A 26,133-nucleotide genomic window follows, 5' to 3' on the forward strand; every position below is an offset into this window, starting at 1 on the left:
CGGAAGTCTTTCTTTCCACGTCTAGGGAAGGATAGACTTGCCTCGAGGACAAAGATTCACTAGATTAGTTTTTGGATGAGAGGTTTGTCCTATGCTGACAGGTTGAGTAAACTGGGCTAATATTTTCTGGAGTTTGAAAAAACAGTGATCTCAATGAAAAATACAACGCTCTAATGGGGACAGATCTGGACGAGATCAAGAGGTTGAGTGTTCCAGAACGCAGGATCACAGGAAGAGTGAGTGATTCTTTAGAACTGAGATGAGCAGAAATCCTTCATTCAAAGGGAAGTGGATCTTTGGAATTCTGTATCTTGGAGTTGTGGATAGTCCATCATTGAGTACAGTAAAGGCTGGGATACATGGATTTTTAATCTCTCAGAATTGAGAGATATGGAGAGTGCACGGGAAGTGGAGTCAAAGCAGATGACAAGTCATGATCGTGTTCAATAAAAGAGCCATAATGTTTCTGTCTACTTTTTTTTTTGAAAAAAAAACAATTCTTAGACCATAGATAAAAGGAAACAAAAAAATGACGTGAAGCTTGATGAATTTTTCTAAAGTATCAGTAAAATCGCCACAGTCCGACCAGACGATATGGCAGCTCTTTAAGAGGGACACGACTGGTACTGGTTTAACCAGAGGATCATCATGCCTCAGGCGAGGGGAGGGCTTGAGAAGGAGAGTCCTTCATGGTAGGCTCAGCTGGTGCAGGAATTGAACCCATGCTGTTGGGGTCACTCTGCATCACAAACCAGCGGTCCAGATGGGATGCCAGGAAAGGCACCTCCCACAAAACAATTTTTGATCCTCTCAGAATTATTCAGCAGCAAGGCATCCAGCTAGAATTCCCAGTTTAAAATGAACAACAGCGCCATACTCACAACACAAACTGCTCATCCCACAAGGGGTTGGAAATGCTGCTCATTACGGAGCTGCAGACTTTCTGCACTGGATTATCCAACTCTACAACGCAGTATGGATGAACATTCTCTGACAATACAAAATACATCCCAAATGTTAAATCAATTTTAGATGCGGTTAGTGCAAAACAGATCATTTAGCACAATGCTGCTTAGAATTACTCCCACCAGAGAACAGAATTTTATCTAAACACCAGATTATTAACTGAACTTTTATTTTAACAAAAAAAGTTTCAACGATTTTACGATAGAAAACATAGGGATGATCGGTCAGTCAGCATTTCAAGCCCACTTTGCCATTCAGTATGACTGCAGTCAGTAGATCACTGGTAATTAGAAATATATCAATCAATCTCTGCCTTAAAACATACACATAGACTTGGGCTTCCTCAAACCAGGGTGGTAGAGAATTCCAAAAAATTCACAACCCTTTGGGGAAACAAAATTCTTGTCTTCCTAAGATCAATATCCTGAAAAAGATCCTATTTCTCAAAAATTAAGCAATTCTACGGTTTCAAATAAACGGCATTTATTGTCAAGCTCAAGATTTTCTGTCTAAACCTCTCTGCTTCTCTTTGAGGCACATCTTGAAAGCTACTTCATCTGCTCTGGTAACTCTTTCTGTGGCTCAGTGTCACATTTGGCTCTACAATGCTCCAGCAAAATGCCTGAAGATTAGATTAGATTACTTTACAGTGTGGAAACAGGCCCTTCGGCCCAACACATCTGCTCTGGTAACTCTTTCTGTGGCTCAGTGTCACATTTGGCTCTACAATGCTCCAGCAAAATGCCTGAAGATGCTACATGTATTTACGGACTGTATTTATTCACAAGTCACATTTGCTGCTAAACACAATTGATCACAATTTGATTGATCATCAAGTACAAACACATCAACAAGGGTTGCAGTAGTACTCAAGGAAACATTTACATAGTGCAACAGCTATTTATTTATGATCAGCATAAGGTTGCTTTTATCCCCAGCTCTTAAAATGTAACAGGTTTTCTGTTTTACATGGCATCCACATGGTAGGACCCAACTGCACTCATACAACACATGATTTAGATGTGGTTACCTGCGATATCAGGATCTGCGAGATTGTCCACCTTAATGATCTTCACAAGAAGTTTGCGCTCGTGAGCTCTTGGTGGTTTGGGAGGTGAGCAGATCTGCGAGGCCAATTCAGTGCTCAGTAAACTTTGAGGAATGGGCATATGCTAAAATGGAAGGAGGGAGAAGGAAAAACAAACTAGAATTACATCGGTGCTTGCACAGGAAAATTACCTAAGATATAGGAGCAGAAGTGGGGCATTCAGCTCAATGCGTCTGCTCCACCATTCAATGAGAGCAGAGCTGATCTGATAACCCTCAGCTCCACCTTCCTACCTGAAGCTGGTGAAACAAATCGTTAATGTCAGTACGCAAGGAACATACAAGGGCTCTTGTGACAGCATCCTTAATTCTGGGCCAGAAGGTTTAGGCCCCACCTTCTCCAGGTTGGTTAAAAACAAACAGTATCTGCTAACACCACAGATGCAAGGCAACTGCATGTGCGAGCTCAGTTAGAAACATGTGCACATGGTTTGTGACTCCAAGTCAGTTTCATGCACAAATTCTGCACTGCATGTGGACACAGAACAGGCACAACATTAAAACAGAATGTTTTAACTGAACAGCTGAGAGGGGTGAGTGGGGGAGGAGGGGAGGAGGTAGAGAAGTGGGAATGAAGTTTTGCAGAGGGGCTAGGAGAACAGAGAACGGATGGATGGATAGATTGATGGCAGCCGGGGAAGGGAGGGGGTCAGGGTGTTGGGGAGGAGGACCAGGTCAGCCCATTCACAGGTACAGAACATCCTTTCCTCTTTTCACCTGTCCTTCCAGTTCACTCTTCTCCTTAGTTCTATTAAAGTACGTAGGCTCTGAAGAACTATTCTCTTTCTCAAAGTAGAAAGATGGATAAGCCATTCAGCAGCTTGAGCCTCTCTCAAAATTCAATACAATCTATGCTCTAACGTCACATTGTTTTCCACCCCCTGCTAGCAAAAAGATCAATATCAAAAATTAAAACTAAATTGAGATAGCACCTACTGCTTTTGCAAGCATGAGTGATCCACACTTCTACCACATTTTGCATGAAGTAGTGTTTCTTGATTCCACTCCTAAATCATCTGACTAATTATGACTTTATAGCCCCTTGTCCCCAGACTCCTTCTGAAATCAGAAAACAAAAAACTTCTCCCAACCTACTCGCTCAAACCTCAATCACACTTCAGTCCAATTGACAGGAGTGAAAATCAGGTGCTTGAATGGGCACAGCTTCAACATTCAAGTATTGCAATATCATCCAGGACAAAGCAGTATGCTTGACTGGCACCAATATGCAGTGGCAACATTGTGTTCTGTAAGGGACGACATCTCTAATTTTCTGAATTATGGAGTGAAAGTGAGAAAAATGAATTTTTTTTTTTAAAAAAAGGGGGAGAAGATCCAAGGACCTATTTGCAGGTTTAGAAAAACAAAGTGGAGCTACCTGTTCCATGAGATAATGATGCTTCCTAGGGATACAGAGTTCAGACAAAAGGGCACCATTTCTTAAGGGTTCAGGAGAGCTCAACAGTGCATCAACCCACTGATTGGTCAGATTCCAATTTAATAGAGATTCTGAGAGGGGGAATGAAACAATGAACAAAGAGGACCCTGCGAGGTTAACTATCAATTTCTTTCCTTTCTCTGTAAGGCTACTGTCATCAATTTTCTGTCGAAATACCAGGAAAACCACATTACATTTGGACATGTTGAAAGACATCAAGACAAACCCCAGATCCAACCAATCAATTAGTGAACTACAGACCGATCACCAGTGTGCAGGTAACATTGAAGCATAATTGAAGAATTAGAAGTGTTATGGACCAGACCAGACCCTCTTAAAATATCTTAAGAAGGTAGTCTAGACTCTGCATTTGCCTTTTAAGATAACAGAAAGTTAACGTGCTGTGTTCCAGATGCAATTCGATTGGTCAAGCTACTCAAAGCAAAACATAATTGATACAAATACTTGAGCAAAAATACAAAAGGAAAGAAAGAATTTGGAATAACAATTCTATTGGAAAACTGGAGAAAATAATAGATACAGTAATCATTACTAATTAACTGTTCCAATAATAGTAACATCCTATAAACACACCTGTTGGCAAAAAAGGCAAATTCAGAAAACCGGTTTTGTCTCGCATGCAATCCAGCAGCCTAGGAAGAGCTTCCAGCTGTAATCGAGGGGGGGAAAGTAGCTTCCACTTCTTCAACCCCCAAAACAGCAACTAAAAACCCTTGATCGGTGGGAACTTGACCACACTAACTCAGGCTGAATCTATTCTTCCAGCTCCTGGGGAAAAAAAAACCCAATCTCAGGTTGTTTATCTTACCAGAGACTGCTCGCTACAATCTCTCCCAAAAGGAATCTGGTTAAAGTACATCTTTAAAAGCCACAGCATTGTCACAGAAGGATTGCAAAACTAACCCATCTGGTTTTGTTTTGGACTGGTGACAAAAAAAATTCTAAAATATTTTCTCCCCCACTCAATATTTGTGTTTTTGTCTTTTTGCTTTGAAATTGCTTTTTGAGCATTTTAAAAAGGGGGTAAAGTTTAAGTTACATAACATTGGTCTTCCTGACAACAAAAACCTCTCATGTCACTTTTACTCAAATTGTTGTATGTCCTACAAAAAGTCATAACCGATTAACTACACAGTCTCGCCAGCAACAGAGAATCCAGTGACAGATCAGGAGACAGCTCTCTCTCGGGAAACATTGCAACATGACTGTACTGACTGACAGAGGTTGCCACATATGCCACTTTGCTGTCTGTCTCAGATAAATTATTTTTAAAACATTGGCAGATGGAATATAATGTGGTGAAATGTGACTCATGCTTGGAGGAAGAATAGAAAAATATTGTTGTTTAAAATGGTGAGAAATTAAATATTATTGTCCAGGGAGGTTCAGGTGATCTTGTACTCAAATATCATAAGTTTTAGATGATGACAGAGTTAATAATTACGAGGACAGTGATACTTTGCCAGTTATAGCCAAGAGATTATATTAGAAATGTGAGGAAGTCTTGCTTTAGGTCAGATTTTCACTTTCACTGAAGATTTTAATATCCCTTTGGAGTTCCTCCTTCATACAGTCTCGCTATCATACATAGACCACACACAGTCTCTCACACATACAGCACACACAGCAGTCCAAGAAAGTATCAGGAGGGGTGGCTAAGGCGGTTTATGGTAAACTTGCCTTTATTAACTAAGGTAGAGAGTTGAAGGCTTATGCTGGAATTGCATAAGTAGTTAGTTAGGCTACAGCTAGAGTATTGTATGTAATTCTGGAATCCAGATTATAGGAGGGATGTGCCAGTACCAGAGACGGTGCCAGGATTTAGCAGGATGTTGCCTGGGCTGGAGAGTTTTAGTTATTATCAGAGTTGGGATAGATTCGGGTTGTTTTCATCAGAGCAGAGCAAAGTTGATTGAAAGGAGACATAATTGAAATGTATAAAATTATGAGGGGGCACAGATCGGCTAGACAGGAAGAATAATTCACCCTTCATCAAGGGGTGATGAATGACCAGGGGCATCAATTTTAATTAAAGGGCAGGAGGCTGACAGAAAATGAGGAAAGCTTTCTCAACCAGAGGGTGATGAGAGTCAGGAACTCACTGGTGTGCAAGGGTGAAGAGGCAGAAACCACCAACACTTAGATGCACACTTGCGACACCAAGCCATACAAGGCTGTGGACCAAGTGCTGTAAAATGGGATTAGAATAGTTAGGTGGTTGTTTTTGGTGAGTGCAGACATGATGGGCTGAAGGGCCTTTTTTCTGCACTGTAGATCTCTGACACATCCAGGCACCTAACACATACAACCGAGCATGGAGGTTCACACAAAGTTACCCAGACACACGCACGGACTCATGTACAGTAAATCCATCACAAATGGCATTATGGGTCTAGTTACAGCACATGGACTGCAGTAGGTCACAAAGGCAGCTCCCCAGCACCATCTGAAGGGCAACTAGAGATGGGCAATGAATGCTGACCAGCCAGCGTACCCATGTCCCATGAATGGATTAAAAAAAAGTTAAACACATGCACGCACTTAGACAACACACACATGGAAAATTACATATAGACAGGCAGACACACACCACTATAATATATAGACAAGCACAGAGGCACATGCATGCACACACAAGAAACATAGTCACACCCAGATATGTGCATGCACACATGCAAGTTAATGAGAATCAGTAATCCAGATCACCATTTAAATACCAAGGGACACAGATACGGTGAATAGCAAAGGTCTTTTGCCTAGGGTTGGGGAGTTCAAAACTAGGGGTCATATTTTTAAGGTGAGAGGAGAAAGATTTAAAAGGGACTAGAGAGAAAACTTTTTCCACAAAGAGGATGTTGCGTATATGTGGAATGAACTGCCAGGGAAAAGAGGTAGATGAAGGTACAATTAGAACAGCTAAGAGACATTTGGACAGGTACATGAATAGGAAATGTTTATAGAGGGCTATGGCCAGGTGCAGGTAAGTGGGACTAGTCTAGATTAGGAAACTTGATCAGCATGGACAAGTTAGACCAAAGAGTCTACTTTCGTCATGTATGCCTATGACTCTAAGTTAGACATTCTTTTCTTAAGTTTAAGAAGAGCAGTAAAAGAATGACGTAATAAATAGTTATTTTTATTAATGCCTGAAGGAACTTGATGTGGTTTACTTCTCTCTAGGGTTGCAGTCAGAGGCAAATTAGGATTTTTGGAAGTTTCATAAAATTTTCATGTCTGTGGCAAGTCCAGGAATAAATGGGGCTTGATTTCCAGCACTTTACGCCATTGGGTTGTGGCATGACATGCTTTAGCAATTCACCAACACTCTCTCAATAGCACCTTCCAAACCCATGTACCAGCTAGAAGGACAAGCAAGATGCAGAACACCAGCACATGCAAATTTCCTTCCAAGACTTTAAAATTATGTCACCTTTCTTTCAATGTTGCTGCATCAAATTCCTGAAGCTCCCTTCTGAACAGCACAGTGGGTATACCTACAGAATATGGACTGCAGCCATTTTACACAGAGCACCATCTTCTAAACAGCAATTAGAAATGGGCAATAAGTGCTGGTCTAGCAGCAATAACCATCATCCATGAATTCATTTAAAAAAAAAGGTTTACCCTTGTATAGCGCCATTTTTGTAATGAAATATCCAAAATACTTCATAGGAGTATTGTAAAACCAAGTACAATACCAACACACAAGGAAATATTAGCTCACATAACCAAAAGCTTGGTCAAGGAGGACTTAAGGGAAAAAAACAGGGTAGAGAAGCAGACAGATGTATCAGATGTTTGTCAGGCTTCAATGACTTTGGCTTGGATTTGCAGAAAAAAAATCTTCTATTACAAGAATGCTGACTTCAGTACAAACAGGGAGCAATTTTATATGTGCTCGATACAAGGAAAACATATATAGAGTTATAAACTTGAATCTTGAGAATTTGTATTACCAGCGTGTTAGGGTGAAAGGTGAGGGCCTCAGTTTGGAATATTCAGACAATGCCTACTCACTTGGCTTTCCTTTAAAGGTACAGCTTTCATATTCATCAAGACCGTTGGACGGGCAGAAATCAACATGTCCTGTAACAAAGTGTGGATTGTCTCCAGGTATGTATCCTCTTCATCCACCTAATTCCAATACAAAACAGACTTCAAAACATAGTTAGAAATTGTACATTTAAAGCGCACAGTTTTATAGTGAATTCTGCCACTCCTCTTAAATAGGCATGTTTCAGAAGATCGTGGCCTTCGTAATTGCTGAGAGGATACGAGAACCTCGTTCAATTTCATCGAACTGACTAAAATGCGGAAGTGGAAAAAAATTCTTTAAAATTTAGCCTGTTAAAAGCAAATAAGAACAAAAGGTTGTTCTTCAAAATGGGACAATTTGTAAAAGATCAATGATAAATTGTGAAATTGAACTCCTACCCACATCTTTGACAAGCAACTTGCATCGAATTGGCAAGCACACATACAGACCTGGAATACTAACTGACCACTACTATGAGAATCACACCGTCCAATACTCTGTACTTCAAGACTGGGCATCAATGCAGTCCTTCAGAAGAGAATGGCCAATAGATGATGAACATACCAATTCTCTGTCTCCTAATCTTTTTTTCCATGAGCAACAGAATTGCCAACATTGGAGACATTTCACTCTCACTGCTTGCATTGAATCTCAACCCTGTTCTCTTCATTCATCCAACTAGATCAATACGTTCAAACAGTCGCAAATTCTTCTCTGAGCAGGGAGTGGAGGTGGCCCACGGTTCTTCTAAGACTGGGTTGTTAAACACAGATAAACTGATACTGCACAACTCCACAACAAGTACCTGCTCACAAACCATTACAGCACTTTTAATGGAACAGTGCACTGGAGTTTGTAAGAATGGTTTCTCATGCAGATCACAGGTTCCAACAGGAATTGATGGCAAAGGAGACAGGGTCGTGATTGAAATGTATAAAATTAAGAGGAGGCATAGATGGGGTAGATTGGAGAGAACATTTCTACTTACTGGAGGGATCAATGACTAGGAGTTTAAGATTTAAGGTACGGAGCAGACAAGGAGATGCAAGGAAAAGCTATTTTTAAAATCCAGGGGTGGTGGGAATGTGGAACTCACTGTCCGTAAGAGCAGTAGAGGCAGAAACCCTCATAACATTTAAGTATTTAGATGCATACTTACAATGTCAAGACGTACAAGACTATGGGCCAAGTACTGGAAGTGAGGTTAGAATTATTAGGTGGTTGTTTTGGCTAGAGCAGACATTCTGAACTGGCTTGCCCATAGTGGTGGAAGGGAATTTTTCAGGCTGGAGGTCACAGACTAGTAGTGTTCCGCAGGGATCCATACTGGGACTTCTGCTGTTTGAGATTTAGATAAATGACTTGGATGAAAATGTAGATGGGCGGGTTGCCGATGATACAAAGATCAACGGAGTTGTGGATAGTGTAGAAGGAAACAGCGAGATATAGATCAGTTGCAGGCATGAGTGGAGGAATGGCAGATGGAGTTTAATTTGTGTAAACGTGAGGTGTTGCACTTTGGGAGATCAAGTGTTAAGGAAAAGTATAAGGTTAGTGACCAGACCCTGAAGAGCACTGATATACAGTGGGGTCTTGGGTTCAAGTCCATAGCTCCTTGAAAGTGGTCACACAAGTAGATTAGTAGAGTGGTAAAGAAGGCACATGGCTTGCTTGCTTTTATTGGTCAGGGAATTGAATACAGGAGTCAGGAAGTCATCACTTCAAGTATTGTGCTCAATTCTGGTCGCCACATTCCAGAAAGGATGTAGAGGCTTTGGAGAGGGTGCAGAAGAGGTTTACTTGGATGCTATCTAGATTAGAGGGTATGAGCTGTAAGGAGAAGCTAGAAAAACATGGGTTGTTTTCTTTGGAGTGGCAAAGGCTGAGAGGGGAGATTCAATAGAAGTCTATAAAATTATGAGATGCATAGATAGGGTTGACAGTCAGAATCTTTTTTTCTCCAGAGTTGGAATGTCTAAAATTAGGGCACAAACATTTAAGACGAGGGGGGGGGAGGTGTAGAGTTCAAAAGAGATGTGAGGAGCACGTGTTTTTGTGTTTTAAGAGAGTGGTACAAGTCTTACCGGTAGTATGGAGGCAGATACAATAGGGGCATTTAAGAAAATTTTACATACGCACATGAATATGCAAGAAATGGAGGGACATGGACCAAGGGAAGGCAGAAGGGATTAGTTTAATTTTGCATCACGTTTGGCACAGCATCGTAGGGCAAAGGTCCTGCTCCTGTTCTGTACTGTTCTACGTTCAAACAGAAAACTGACTGAACAACTCAGTATAATTGATGAGTGTATTATCCAGTATGAAACCAAACCAAACTTAACTGCAGTGTGTTAAATTGGTTCATTGCCTGTGCTCTTTGTTAAAGGTGGAGTCAGATTCCAATTCTTAAAATCACCATTAGTTGTCTCCAGGGTAGGATCAGGCTGGTTTTAGACAAAGCAAAACTTGCACAGGGTATCTGCTTTCTACATGCTAAATGCAGCGACTAAAATTAGAAATGAACAGAGGAGAGAAAGAAACTTGGTCACTCACCTCCCTTTTTACTTTTGGAGTCACTTCCAAGTTCAACTTTTGAGACTCTACAAGATTCCATGAGACTTGGACATCATCAACTTGTTGGACATGAATCTCCAGCTATGGGAAGAAAGAAATTACAAAAGGAAATAGGTTTCTATTTCTCCCTCCCTCCAATTTCTATTTGGAGCTCTGTTAGATTACACGCTGGCAGACGGAGGTGTTTAGAATGATATGGAACTTGGTGGGACCAGATTAATTGTGAACTCCTGCATTATTCAGTGCTGTCTACATGATTCCGATCAAATTATCCTACAACTATAGCTCACCACCTGTACTGTTCATCCTCTATGCAACCTCTGAAAGAATCAAAGACATTGTCTTCCTTCAACACCTCCCTTCTCCTGTTGACTTGAGGACTGGACTTGCTTGGCTCCAATTAATCTGAACCATCTCCATGAATGGCTTCTCTTCTCATTCAAATACTTCAAACAGGATCACGCATGTTTTGCTGCTCCTCAATGACTCTCCTTTCTGTTACCTTAGGAGGACCGGCCAAAATTTTATTAAATTTAAATTTTGATGACTTCGCTTCTCACCCAGCTATGATCATCACAGAAGTTTTCTCAAAGATTCCACATACTATCCATTGACACCATCCCCAGATCTGGGACTGGCTGGCAGGGGAAGGCGGCTGGACAGCTTCTGCAGATTTTTTTTAAAAAAGAAAAACTGCTCTGAAGGAGGGACACTGGGCCCTTAATATTAACTCTGCTTTCTCTCCACAGATGCTGACAGACCTGAGTTTTTCCCAGCAATTTCTGTTTGTGTTTCCAATTTCCAGCATCCACCGCTTAAAATCCCTTTTACTGGATGACTACTTTGCATTTTAGTTTTATTTCAGATTCCCAGCATCAGCAGTACTTTGCAGTGAATTAGCATTCTAGTGAATTCGTGCAACACCCTCTGTACTGCCTCAACAGTCATCTTTAAGGCTATGATATGGGGGTGCCTGTGTTGGATTGGGGTGCACAAAGTTTCAAAAGCTAGTGCTTCCAAATAAACCTGTTGGACTAGAACCTGATGTGTGATTTTTAACTTTATTCTTAATGCTGAAATTCAAAGCTACACACAATGCTACAAATGTGATTTACCATAGTTAGTATTACAACTTTACTTTAATGCCTTACACCCATTACCATAAAAATCCCACCAGTTATTTCTGTGCCCTTCTTTGTGCAGTTTTCTAAAACTGTAGAAACTGAACCACTCAAACCCCTCAGTTTTTGCACATAGCCTTTTTTTTCCAAATTGTACATCTCTCACATAAATACTGAACTCTACCTGCCCATTCTACCACCTCATTAACAATGCCTTTTAGCTTCCTTGATGCACCAATCTTCTGTACCTATTTTGACGTTTTGGATATCACCCTTTGTAGTCGTACACTCACATTATTCACAGCCAACACTCACTGAACAGATTCACATACTTTGAACCACTCAACTGTCCCTTAGCCGCACTCTTACATTCTCTTTCTTCAGCTACTCATCCACAAATCTACAGCAATCTCTTTCAAATATTTTGTTCAAGAGTTCCTGAAAATCCAAGTACACACCCACTGCGGAATCTGCCACCTCTTCAAACAGCACAAATCGCATTTGTCAAGTATCATCATCTTTGTGAAATCCACATTGGTTGCTTCCAATTACTTTGGTAAACTAACTCTCTTTACTAATTGTCAGCTCCGAATGTTGCCAGACATTTTGCTTTGGGATTCACTGACTTTGCAGCACAGTATGTCATTCCACCTGCTCCAAATCACACGGTCTTTGCTGAATGTTTCTCGTATGACAGAAGGAGCCTGCAACATTTGGAACTCACCCAACCGTTACAGGCTATGCTTTCAGCTGTCTATCTTCAGGAATTCCCTTAAAACCCCATCCCTCTGATTGAATAGGATGATGAAAGCTCAATTCTGTTTCATTCACACCTCCAGAGACAAGTCTTTGTGGACCTTAAGTAGGTCCTAGACAAATCATTCCTGAAGAAGAGCTTATGCCTGAAACGTCGATTCTCCTGTTCCCTGGATGCTGCCTGACCTGCTGCGCTTTTCCAGCAACACATTTTCAGCTCTGATCTCCAGCATCTGCAGACCTCACTTTCTCCCCAAGACAAATAAAACTCATTATTGCAAGGCTTAAACATTAAAAGGCTATTGTAAGGACCACATTTTTCTTTTAAAAACATAAACTGAGAAAATATAAGTTTGGATACTGCTGTGTAGTTAGTTTAGTGGACTAGCCTTTTTCAATGATTCAAAAGAAAAAAGTGGAAACACAGCCAGATTACTAACTGGTTACACAGGTTCATGTAACTTCTACAGGAGACCGATATGGACTTCAGTAAGGCGTTTGACAAGGTTCCCCATGGGAGACTGATTAGCAAGGTTAGATCTCACGGAATACAGGGAGAACTAGCTATTTGGATACAGAACTGGCTCAAAGGTAAAAGACAGAGGGTGGTGGTGGAAGGTTGTTTTTCAGACTGAAGGCCTGTGACCAGTGGAGTGCCACAAGGATCGGTGCTGGGTCCTTGACTTTTTGTCATTTACATAAATGATTTGGATGCGAGCATAAGGAGGTACAGTTAGTATGTTTGCAGATGAGACCAAAATTGGAGGTATAGTGGACAGTGAAGAGGGTTACCTCAGATTACAACAGGATCTTGACCAGATATGCCAATGGGCTGAGAAGTGGCAGATGGAGTTTAATTCAGATAAATGCGAGGTGCTGCATTTTGGGAAAGCAAACTTAGCAGGACTTGTACATTTAATGTTAAGGTCCTAAAGAGTGTTGCTGAACAAAGAGACCTTAGAGTGCAGGTTCATAGCTCCTTGAAAGTGGAGTCGCAAATAGATAGGATAGTGAAGGTGGCGTTTGGTATGCTTTCCTTTATTGGTCAGAGTATTGAGTACAGGAGTTGGGAGGTCATGTTGCGGCTGTACAGGACATTGGTTAGACCACTGTTGGAATATTGCGTGCAATTCTGATCTCCTTCCTATCGGAAAGATATTGTGAAACTTGAAAGAGTTCAGAAAAGATTTACAAGGATGTTGCCAGGGTTGGAGGATTTGAGCTATAGGGAGAGGCTGAACAGACTGGGGTTGTTTTCCCTGGAGCGGAGGCTGAGGGGTGACCTTATTGAAAATTACAAAATTATGAGGGGCATGGATAGGATAAATAGGCAAAGTCTTTTCCCTGGGGCCGGGGAGTCCAGAACTAGAGGGTGTAGGTTTAGGGTGAGTAGGGAAAGATATAAAAGAGACCTAAGGGGCAACTTTTTCACGCAGAGGGTGGTACGGGTATGGAATGAGCTGCCAGAGGAAGTGGGGGAGGCTGGTACAATTGCAACATTTAAGAGGCATTTGGATAGGTTTATGAATAGAAAGGGTTTGGAGGGATATGGGCCAGGTGCTGGCAGGTGGGACGAGATTGGGTTGGGATATCTGGTTGGTATGGTCGGGTTGGACCAAAGGGACTGTTTCCATGTTGTACATCTCCAAGCCTCTAAGTTGGACTGTTTGAGATGAACTAGCACTAGATGTCTTTGGATTTAAAGAGCTTTTGTCTACAAAGTGCAGTTTGTTACAGAATTGAGACAAAGGGGCAGTTCTACTCAGATCTCCAAGGAACCTGAAAGTCTAGACAGGTCACTCTCTCTCTCTCTCTCTCTCTCTCTCTCTCTCTCTCTCTCTCCCTCGTCCCTCTGCGAGTGGAAGAAAACCAACACTTCATGATTCAGAAATGACCTCTAACTGGAGCAAAAACCTAGGTCCAACTGACTGAATACCAATTGGAGTATCGTCGCAGTAGACAATGTAAATATGTACAGAAACCAAAAGAGAAAAAGTCAATCCACCCTTTTAAGTCAGGCTCATGCTCAACAGAAATTTATTCCTTTGCGTTTAAGCTTTCCAACCAGAATATTTCTGCAGAACTGTCCATCTTGTCCGTCCCATGTGTGAACGATTGTTTGTAAGCGTTTGAATTTAAAGGGGGTTTATTTAAAGTCTGCAAATTACTAACCAATAATCCATTTTGACACCTGTTAAAATTTTGCTAACAGCTAGCTTTGTTTTCTTAATTATCAGATTTCATCAGAATATTATTTTATCTTTGTGGTCAAAGTCAGGCAATTGTGACAGTTTGTGGACTAGTGAGGCTTGGGTTTCAGCACCCACTCAGTCACAGCATTATTACAGAAGTAATGCAGGTGGTGCAAGCACAAAAACTTAATACCTCCTGGATCTCACACACCAGGTTGAAATTCAAAACATCATGGTAACAAAGTAACTTCAGTATCTTCCCATCTCTCTCTCACACATTTTTCTGCACATATAAAATTTGCTCACGCTCCAGCAGCGATAGGCTGCAACTGAATCGGAAAGTGCTGAAATTCTCAAAGATCGCAATGGAACACTGGAACAAAGAGCCAATGCTTCCAACACAGCATGATCACGGGCCTTACCCGGATTAAATATTACTTTGTGATGCACGGGAGTACGTAATCACAGGCATTTCTTCCCAAGCATATTTCCCACTGTCCTTACCTCAAAAAGCAAAGCTAGACAAGTGAATATTCTAAGTTACAGATCAGAGCTGATTGATCCCAATTCTTCTTTTATGCCAGCTCCTCACAGCCCTCAACTCCCTGACATTTCAAAAATCTGTTATCTAGTCTCCACAATTCTGAGGGAAGAGAACTCCAGACATTCACTACCCTCTAAGAGAAGAAATTCCTTTACATCTTAGTTTTAAATGTGTGCAATTTTATCCTGTAACTCTGCACCCTATTTCAAGATTTCCATACTGCAAACATCTTCTCAGCATCCCCCATGTAAAGTCTCCTCAGAATCTTGTTTTTTTTTAATAAGATATGTCCTTATTAGAAGAATAAGGAGCAATGAGAAGAGGGAAAAAAAACCCAAAACTAAAATTAAATAGCTATAGGATGATGAAGAAAGCTGCAAAAGAGGAAGTAAAAGCAGTTTAATTACTCTAGAATTGAAGTATAATGAGCAATAGAGTATTGTAAGCAAAATGGTCAATACTCTCATAAATAGACTTCCATACTTCGTTCTCATGGATGCAAAACATCTGAAATAAGCGAAATAGAACTTGGACTGTTGTGGGTTACGTCTACACAAGGTTCAGGTGCAGTGATCCTCTATAGGCTCTGGTCATCTGTGTTGAACAATAGAGCAACGAAGCAAGCCTCAAACCATACATGGTTACTCCGCAGGTCAGGCAACATGTTGGCAGGTCAGTTCAATGTCAGCCTTCCCTTGCAAGTTGCAGAAATGCAGGCTTTGTACAGTATTATACAGCTGCTAGGAATTCCAAAAAGAGTGTACAATCTGGACACAGCAAGTAAAATCCTTTACTCAATCTGCTGCTCATACCAAGTAATTAGATATGACCCAGTTGGGACCCAGAGAGGTAGGATTCAAACATGCAGAATCTTGGGGGAAAGCCAAATAAAAATTTGTTTTGTCAATCAATCATCGCCAGCACATCATTGCTTCTTTAGAGAAAACCACATATGAAGGGAAGCGGAACAGAAACAGAGACAGCCATTCAAATGCAAATAAACACAAAGTATTCTCTCTAATTAAAAAGGGCATGCATATGAAAATTGGAAATTCCCAAAGGGTGTGTGCTGGCCCCATTTCATGTTGGACAGCTTCCTCAGAATAAAACTTGCTCATGATTCATCACAGTTTGTACCTGTAAATGAAGTGGAGATACTTGGATATGAAAAGATTCCAGTCCCATGGCAACAGGCGAGTCCTGGGTCACAGTAACAGAAAACTGAGCATACTCTCCAGTCACATGGCATCCAAAAACCTAAAATCAAATTCATACAACAAGCTGGATTGTGGAGTCTGCATCAAAGTCACTACATTTCCCATCAATAAGCAGATAACATACACATCCTCACATACTAAATGTGCAGGACAGAAAGAAATTAGTGGATCCCTTGATTTTTCTATTTTGTTTGCCAAAAACATATTGTAGCTACATAAATGTATGACTTTTATATGAAACCCAGTTTACTTCTTTCATCATCTCCCTTCAATTGCATGTTAAAAACTCACGTTTGCAATCACTGATAAGTCTCCCAAGCGGCCACTTATCATACAATGCGAAGCTGGTGAAAAAATGGAATGTAGATACCGAGAACAACATCTTTGTATCATGTTCTTAGTTTAGGGAGGAGTACAGAATCAAATTATCAATTTATTTGAAGCACTAACTCAGTATCTAGATGAAGATTAAATCCAAACCCTTAGCAGTCTCTTACGTTCAGCAATACAGTGAATATTGCCTTTATTAACCAAGTCATTATCAACAGATTTTGTTTTAAACATTAAAGAAGGTTTGACAGCATTTAGACAGATCACCACCACATAAGATTTTCTGGGCTTTTCATGTGGTATTTAGTTTGGGTTGTGTTTAAACATTTCCCACCATGTTTGCCCTATTTTATATTTATATCCCAAATTCCAGAAACAACTTGGTCAGGGCAATTACAAACCAACAATTAAAAGCATCAGTTGTTAGCACCTCTAACACAAACCAGATAATCCTGGCACAAATTCAAGGTTTAAATCTAATCCAGAGATAGTCAGATAACAGTGCACATTACTTGTCCTCTCATCCGCAATGTTACTGAAAGCTTTCAACTCTGTTCTAAATCTAAGAAAGCAACCCGGCCTGCCTGTGTAAAACATGTGGAAAAATATCAACACAGTGGCAATACTCTCAAAACCTTATAAGAATTCCAATTATTTATTGGCAAAATTAATTTTACCCATGCCTGAGCAAAACAAAAGGCCCAAACTTTTCCTGGGTAGGAAAATACTAGGGTGTTACAGTTGACAACTGAGCTGGGGAAAAGGTTGGAGGAAAGGGGTTATGTTGGTTATATGAGATGTGGAGTTGAGCAATGGAAGTGTCTGGGGTGGGGGAAAAAAAAAATAAAGGGAGGGAGAGACAGTCAGAGTGAGCAATGTCTAAAATTCCTACTCCTGATCATAGAATCACTAGCGCAGAAAGAGGCCATTTGACCCATTAAATGTGCACTGATCACCTGACGAGCATCTTACCTAGACACGACCTCCAAGCCGATCCCTATAACTCACATTTATCATGGTTGAGCCACCTAGTATGCACAGCCCTGGACACTATGGACAATTTAGCATGACTAATCCAAAGACCCTGCACATCTTTGGAGTGTGGGACAAAACATAGCTTACAGAGGAAACCCACGCAGACACTGGGAATCCATGCAAACTCCACTCACCCAAGGCTAGAATCAAACCTGGCTCCCTGGCACTGTGAAGCAGCAGAGCTAACCACTGAGCCACCAATCTTTAAAACTTTTGGGGAAAAAAAAAAGAGGAACCACATATAGGCAGCAGGTGTAAACAAAACCTACAAGCTGCATTGTTGCAGGAGAACAAATGGCCCAGGGCAAGGCATCTCCTCATGTAACAGGACTGTAATTTGCCAACACTCATGTTTGCTTCCAATCTAACTTAATAAGTTATACATCATTTAATAATTCACACAAAAGCATCCAGTCATTTTTACTAATGTCAACTTTATTAATATGTACCTCAAAGTGCTAAAAGAAATCACGTTGCATAAATAAATGTAAAATGGAGCAAACATGATGGGAAATAGCTAAACACCATGTGGAAAGATCAGTGGATTATCTGTCTGTATCCCAGAATGTTTTATAATGTGTGGTATATATCACAGGGATTAGCTTTTAAAAGAAATGAAGTAAAGAAGTTATTTTACCTTTGGGCCATGTGACACAGAAAACTGGTATATGTTCTTTCATACCAAACTGCTTCATTGTGAAATGATTGCATCCGATATGAAACAGATCTTGAGTATGCTACAAATACTTCATTAATATTTCCCCCTCTATCTCATCAGCCTAAAGAGTGTTGAGTAGAAGCATTGCTAAATAAAACCATCTACAAATGAATACAGGAAAGGAGTCAGATGATACTGATTCTCCCTAGCAGGGGTAGAGCTAATTTATCCCAGTGAGTATTTTATGCTCAAAGCTTGAGGAACTATTGTAACAGAAGGAATCCCTTCAGCCAATTGAGCACGTTCCATCATTCAACTGGATCATGGCTGATCTGTGACCTTGAGTTAGATTTATTCACTTCGGCTCACAATGCACTCATCCAGCAAGACTCAGTTTTGTTACGTCCAACTGTCCCAGCATTGACAGGTTTATTTTGGGAAGTGGAACAGCGCCCCAGATTCCTAATCATCCTTGTGAGAAAAAATTGCTTCCTTGCAAAAGTTAATATCAAATCCTTTCGCCCCCTCACACCCTTCCCCACCTCCAAAGTAAATTGCATCAGGGCCTTTCGAGTACTTCAAACACCTCGATCCGGTCAAAACTTCAATACTTGAGGTTTGACAAGCTAGATCTGATCAACTTATCCTCAAAAGTAATCCCCGGTAAATAATAATAAACTGTTTCCATTGAATAGCAGTGGGGAAACAAATACAGGATTGCAGTCAATCACAAACAAAAAAAAAAGCTGAAAATGTGAAACACTGCCAAAAATTTTCAAAGAGCATTGATAATTCTTGGAGGTTGATGACTGCTTAAGAAAAAAAGTTAAAAACGAATATGGGGAGCCAGCAAGAGAGTAGGAATAGATTAACAAGCTCCTATGGATAAAATAAACAGAATTACATAGAGTGCCCAGTTTCTCTGGTGCAACATTCTATAATGTATTCTGTAGGAACTCGAGCTCACTGGTAGAGCCAGAGAATTAATCACCATCAACATTTAGAAAAAAAACAATCTTTGAGTTTAAGTAATTGTAAACAGTTGAGTACAATACTGGGGTGGAGACGGATTACACAGGAACATCAGTGACTGGGTCAAGACATTACAGCTCCATAACATCTTTTTTAAAAGCTTTCAAATAATAACCAACACACAATTAATGCAAAACAATGCATTGATTTAATAACTCCTGTTCACACTAGTCACGAGGGTTCCTCAAAGATGCAGTGGGAGCATGTGTAGCCAATCAAAAAACTCATCAGAGGTCACAAACTGGAAGCAAACTCCGAGGTTGCCATAGCTCAAAGTGGAGGATTTTGATCATTTCCCATTTACATCTTTTAATTTCCTGTCACGACAGGAATACATAATCATCGCCAATTTTACTGCCACTTCCTGGAATATACTGAGTTTGGATTCATAACAAATGTTCAAAAGAGGTTCCTCTACAGCAACGGAGATCAAAATAGTCCAAGCGTTTATGCTCGGAAATATTTGAAGGGGAGGGGAATAGAACAAAAATAAAACAAAACTTTTCAGTCAATTCAGTAAAACTACCTTTGAAGTAAAAGTCAATCAAGGTTCTTGAAAACCTAACTAACTCCAAATATAAAATTGCCAGATGGATAAAGTTCATTGCCACAACAATTAATCAGACAATACATTAAATTTCCAAACCCTCACGTACGCTACAATTCAAACCAATAAAGGGATGATTTAACCTAATTTTGTCAAAGCTCAGCTTATGACTCTCCTTAACGGTTTGGGCTTCAGAAGTCAGCCACTTTAATCACATTTACTTCAGCAAAATGTTTCTGCTGAGGGAAGGAACTTACAAAGATGACCATATTCAAATAATTCATTTGCCTTAAAACAAATCAAGTCACCACAACCCCAGAGGGTTGTCATTACAGAGATGGTTGACTGTGATTTAATCTGAGGGTCATGACACCTCAAGTAAAGAGAGAAGTTGAGAAGGCAGGACCTTCAATGATAACCTCAGCCTGTGCAGAACACTGTTGGTGTGATTCTGAATCACAAACCAGTGATCCAGCCAACTGAGCTCACCAACCCCCAAAATGTAGTCAATTTAACACACATCCTATGACTCTTATTGGACTCAAATCAATACAGAGTATCACAGGGCCACCTTTAAAACTATCAAAACATGTCAGCCAATGTCATCCCTGTATCCAAGATTGACTGCCAGTTGGGAAATTACAAGTTCAATGGTATATGGTCAAAATTATAGATAATTTTAGGGCATACATTCATTTTAGCTGTTCCACGGCTCTGCTTTGGGAACACAACACAAGCTGTGATAGACAGAAAAATCTTTACTCACTGCATCATACTCACCAAGTGTCGGTCTGATTTGATAACGGTGGTAACCTGACTCAGAACAAGGGCAGATGAATGTGGACCCACTTTATCAACACTGAGCTGCAGAGAACTCTGTAAAACAAAGTGAATATCCAATTATTTGACAAAAGTCGATAACTTTTAACCAGGGGCACCAAAGCTTGTTATTGCTGTTAGGCTTTTTTTTAAAAAAAACAAACTGTAAATTTTAAAAGTGTTTGCATTTAGAAGAAACTGCATTGAGCAAACATTAAAATGTTTTGTGACGTGTTTTCTTGTGATCAACAATAGGTTTGTAATTATTTGCATTGGGATGCAATGGTATGTACCTTTTTGGGAGCCAAGTCAAGTTAAGCAACTGGAGGATGAAACTAGATTTAGCAACTTGGATTTGACAGAATAATTTCTTTGTAAATTCACACAAAGACTCTTGTATAAGACCCAAGAAACACTGGCAGAACTCTATCCTACTATAAACTAAATTCAGCCCTCGGGTTACTTCAGGATCTTTATGAATTTGCAGTAACTCAGCCAGTCTGGAAACAGATTAGGCTGGCTGTTATGATGATGGTTTCTTTATTCAAATATTGGAATAAAACTAATGGGGAAAGACAACATCACGGGCCTTTCACCTCTCAGCTAAAAGGCAACTGCAAATTTAGAAAAATACTTGTTCTTCCATGGAATGGTTGCCATGTGTTCCCAGTCTTTAGTGAACCAGATGGGTTTTTACAATGAGTTTTGATGTCACTATTGTTACAACACTGGGTAAACACTGCCTCGCTAATTTAAACCAGTAACAGAGAAGATTCACCCCGTGCTGTCATCTGTGAAAATTCAAGAGGCAAAGAACTATCCCAAAAGTCACCATTTAAATAAAAAATAAAGTTGTTAATTTTTACAATCAAACAGAGATATTTAAGTAACAACTATTTACAACACATTCACCTAAATCTATCTTTTACCTTCCCCTCTACAATACTGGCACAATTAAGATTTACAAAAAAAAATTCAAGTTTCAAAACCAGCCAGCAGTCGAATCTTCTCTTTATACCTTCCTCTTAGATGTGCTCTCCAGGCCGGTGTCGGTGTTTTTTTTCCCTTCTCTAGACAGTTACTTCTCAGAGATCTTACTAGCAGCCTACATCTATTGGTCTTTTGGCAGCTCTCTCTCAACGTTTTCTGGTTTTATACCCCAAAAGTAAATAAATAAAATAAAGTCAGATCGTTTCATTTGTTTTAATACTGTCAAAATACTAAATACAAACTTGATTGAAGTTTGGCATCTTGGGGCATAATTTAAAATGATTGGTCAAATTTGAATTTGTTTTTGTCTCGTAGCAACCCAGCCAGTGCTAATTGTGCCGACCAAGCATTACATTGTTATCTTGTTCTGGACTCTGTGCCTCTGTCCTTACTAGCTTTCAACTCTCTTAAAGGTACAGTACCCCTTACTTTCATAACACTATTACTGAGACGAGTTTCATCTTCCAGATTGCTGCATGGAGAAAGGTTTTCCTCATGCCTTGTTTCTATTTTGGCCAATCATCTTAAGCCACTGTCTTCTGGCCCTTGACCCTTCGACCAAGGGAATACTTTTGCCTCACCTGCTGTACTTTGTCCAGATACCCCACAATTTTGAATGCCTCAAATCCTTCACCTTCTCTTTTCCAAAGGGGACAATCCTGGCTTCTCCAACCTTACTTCTCCAAATTAAGTCCCGAGTCGCTGAATCACAAATCTTTTCTGTATTTTCCAAATCTAAAACTTTCAAGTCCTTCTTTAAAATGCAATGCCCAGTTGAGGATGAACTAATGCATTATTGAAAGGTACAGTACAACTACTGATTTTTGTACTCTCTATTTATAAAGCCCACCACACTACATGCCTTAACAGCTTTTTCAAACTCTCCTAGGCCACCTTCATTTCTTTACATCTGATATTACGATACAAATAAAGATCAATAACTTTTAGCAAGATACTCATCTTATATACTTGACTGAGTGGTCAATTTCTTGTAAACGGTTGAGCTCGGACTTTTAGCCAAAGCACCCAGACTTGTATGGCACTTTCTGCATACTCGCTGCAGAAGTCAAACTTTCTCTGGTGCAAGCCCAATCACTGACAATGATGGACTGCTATTCTATTATCCACTACCCAATGAAGGATTCAGTGTCTGCATACTCAAAATGCAATATCAAAGTTGCCACCTCATTGGTGGAATACTCCAACTAATTCATCTTATAATATGGGAACTTTGGATTGAAAAGGAGCAGAAGATCAGAGTATTGAGTGCAAGAGTTGGGAGGTTAATTTGCAGCTGTACAGGAGATTGGTGAGGTCACTTTTGGAATATTGCGTGCAATTCTGGTCTCCTTCCTATTGGAAAGATGTTGCGAAACTTGAAAGGGTTCAAAAATGATTTACAAGGATGTTGCCAGGGTTGGAGGATTTGAGCAATAGGGAGAGGCTGAATAGGCTGGGGCTGTTTTCCCTGGAGTGTCAGAGGCTGAGGGGTGACCTTATAGAGGTTTATAAAATCACGAAGGGCATGGATAGGATAAATAGACAAGGTCTTTTCCCTTGGGTGGGAGACTCCAGAACTAGATGATTTAAGTTTAGGGTGAGAGAGGAAAGATATAAAAGAGACCTAAGGGGCAACTTTTTCATGTAGAGGGTGTTATGTGCATGGAATGAGCTGCCAGAGGAAGTGGAGGAGGCTAGTCCAATTGCAACATTTAAAAGGTATCTGGATGGGTATAAGAATAGGAATGGTTTGGAGGGATTTGGGCCGGGTGCTGGCAGGTGGGACTAAACTGCATTCGGATATCTGGTCGGCATGGATGAGTTGGACCGAAGGTATCCATGCTTAATGTCTCTATGACTCTACGATAAGATATTGAGCTCATGAGTTGAGATGAGCAAGATGACTGTGCAGCAACGGTACTGGAGAAAATTCATGAGTTTCTGCAGGAAGCTCCCTGCATAGACATCTCTGAAGAAAGAGGCAGAGGCATGAGGTCACAATTGGAAAACAAAGTTGCACACTAACTGATGCCTCCACAGCTACCTGATGAAGGAGCGTTGCTCCGAAAGCTAGGGCTTCCAATTAAACCGGTTGGACTATAACCTGGTGTTATGTGATTTTTAACTTTGTACACCCCAGTCCAACACCGGCACTTCAAAGTCATACTGGGAAGAAGGGTTTGTCTCATCAAAAACTGTTAAGTAGGTTAGATCTTAATTCAGAGATGGAAATGTGTTGCTGGAGAAGCGCAGCAGGCCAGGCAGCATCTAGGGAACAGGAGAATCGACGTTTCGGGCATTAGCCCTTCTTCAGGAATTCCTGAAGAAGGGCTAGCAGGCTAAGATAAAAGATAGGGAGGAGGGACTTGGGGGAGGGGCGTGGGAAATGTGATAGGTGGAAAGAGGTCAAGGTGAGGGTGATAGGTCAGACTGGGGTGGGGGCGGAGAGGTCGGGAAGAAGATTCTATCAGGACATAGTGATCAAAAATGGTGTGTTTTGGCTTGTGCATGAGATGAATTTTCATAGACCAGCTGCCATATCTCACGAGGGTAGCAATCTAATCTCATTTTCACTGTCTTATCAATATAGTCAAGACTGCTTAAACAGGAGGTGCAAGACTTGCGCCCACACCTCCCCTCTCACCTCCCCCTCTTGGCTGTTTGTTCTGTGTCAGACTACTTTCCTGCGAGCCTGGTCCTTGACCTTGAGAATTTTTTCAAACAGTCCTGAACGGTCGGGAGAGTTCAGTTGTGGAGATTAACTCATGGAAAGAATTACAAGAGGAATCAGATAGACTTCCGAAACTAGGGGAGTTGAGAATGATGATGACCAGCTGGTATGAGAGGCGCTGATCCTTGGAGCTGGATGAGCTGAGTGAATGGCAAGGCAGACTTGAGTAGCTATATAGCCTACACTTGTCCCAATTATGTTCTTAAGTTGGGATGGTTTTCCTTGGAGAGGGAAAAGGTGAAGAGGAGATCTGACAGAAGTTTTCAAATTCACGTGGATCTGAACAGAATAGATAGGAAGAAACTGTTCCTGCTCAACAAACAGACAACTCAAGGGCACAGACTAAAAGCGTTTTGCAAAAGAAACAAAGTATTCTTTTTGTACAGCAATTAATTAAGGTGTGGAATGCACTACACCCCACTGGAGGAGGCAGGTTCAAACTGAGGCATTCGAAATGGCACGGACCATGGGAAATAGGAACGGGGTAGGTCATTCAGCCCCTTGTGCCTCTTCTACCATTTAATCGGATCATAGCTGATCAGAGCCTGGGGTGGAAGCCAGCAACATGACCCATAACCTCAGCATTGCTCTAACCATCTGAGCTAACCAGCCACCACACTGGTGGATTACTTAAATAATGCAGGGTTACAGGGACAAGGCTGGACATTAACATCAAATTAAAATGCTTAAAGCCAGTGCAGACAACGATGGACAGAATGGCCATCCTCTGCACCAGAACAATTATATAATTCAGCCTCACAAGTCTGCTCCACCATTCCATACGGTTATGGCTGGCATGTTTGTTTTCAAGCCCACATTCAAGTTGTTAAACTTGAAAGGATTCAGAAAATATTTACAAAGATGAGGTTAGAGGGCTTGAACTATAGGGAGAGGCTGAATAGGCTGGGGTTATATTTGTTGGAGGTGGGAGGGTGAAGATTGACCTTAGAGAGGTTTATAAAATCATGAGGGGCATGGATAGGGTGAATAACCAATAGCATAGGTTTACGGTGAGAGGGGAAGTTTTAAAAGAGATCAAAGGAACAACTTTTTCACACAGGCGGTGTGTACAGAATGACCTGCCTGAGAAAATGGTGGAGACTGGTATAATTACAACATTTAAAAGGCATCTGAATGGGTACATGAACAGGAAGGTTTAGAGGGATATGGGCCAATTACTGGCAAATGGGACTAGATTAATTTAGGATATCTGGTCAGCACAGACAAGTTGACTGAAGGGTCTGTTTTGGTGCTGTACATCTCTATGACTCTAAGCTTGTGATCAGTGATGTTGTTGTACATGTCACAACATTTCTGTGCTATAACAGCTTTCTTGGTTAAAAAGCTATGCAGGGACCAACAATACAACTGTCAAAGCTGAAAAATGTGTTGCTGGAAAAGCACAGCAGGTCAGGCAGCATCCAAGGAGCAGGAGAATCGACGTTTCGGGCATAAGCCCTTCTTCAGGAATGAGGAGGGTGTGCCAAGCAGGCTAAGATAAAAAGGTGGGGAGGAGGGACTTGGGGGAGGGGCGTTGGGAATGTGATAGGTGGAAGGAGGTTAAAGGTGAGGGTGATCGGCCGGAGAGGTTGGGAAGAAGATCGCAGGTCAAGAAGGCAGTGCTGAGTCCGAGGGTTGGGACTGAAATAAGGTGTGGGGAGGGGAAATGAGGAAGCTGGAGAAATCTGCATTCATCCCTTGTGGTTGGAGGTTTCCTAGGCGGATACAACAACTGTCAAACCCTCCCATCAGTACAGTTCAGTCTGTTCTTAAAACAAACTGTCCAGTAATTGGTTTTAAGAAAAGGTGGACAAAAACAACTTCAAATTCAAATGCAAAAAAAAAGAGGTGGGAAACCGTTAGTCTTTGCAAATATAAACACACAACTATAAATACTTGTCAAGGTTTCCAAGTACAAAGGCAGCGATCACTAAAGCAAGACTTCAGGAAATGCAACTTATCAAACAGTGACAGAGACAACCAGAGAGAAAAAAAACAGAGGAAGAATACTGAATCTCA

General features: G+C 40.8%; 1 protein-coding gene across 1 annotated transcript in view; it reads right to left on the reverse strand.

The window, feature by feature from the left end:
• The window catches only part of LOC122555405 (C2 domain-containing protein 2), a 56,672-nt gene that overhangs the window by 24,085 nt on the left and 6,454 nt on the right, over positions 1-26,133 (reverse strand). Inside the window, exons 2-7 of the mRNA XM_043701385.1 lie at positions 20,355-20,450; positions 15,893-16,012; positions 10,122-10,223; positions 7,550-7,666; positions 1,997-2,138; positions 882-990 (exon numbers count right to left, since the gene is read on the reverse strand). Coding sequence (XP_043557320.1) covers positions 882-990; positions 1,997-2,138; positions 7,550-7,666; positions 10,122-10,223; positions 15,893-16,012; positions 20,355-20,450 — 686 coding nt within the window. The remainder of the gene's footprint in view (positions 1-881; positions 991-1,996; positions 2,139-7,549; positions 7,667-10,121; positions 10,224-15,892; positions 16,013-20,354; positions 20,451-26,133) is intronic.

Source organism: Chiloscyllium plagiosum, chromosome 12, assembly GCF_004010195.1.
Source record: "Chiloscyllium plagiosum isolate BGI_BamShark_2017 chromosome 12, ASM401019v2, whole genome shotgun sequence".
NCBI classification, from domain to species: Eukaryota; Metazoa; Chordata; class Chondrichthyes; order Orectolobiformes; family Hemiscylliidae; genus Chiloscyllium; species Chiloscyllium plagiosum.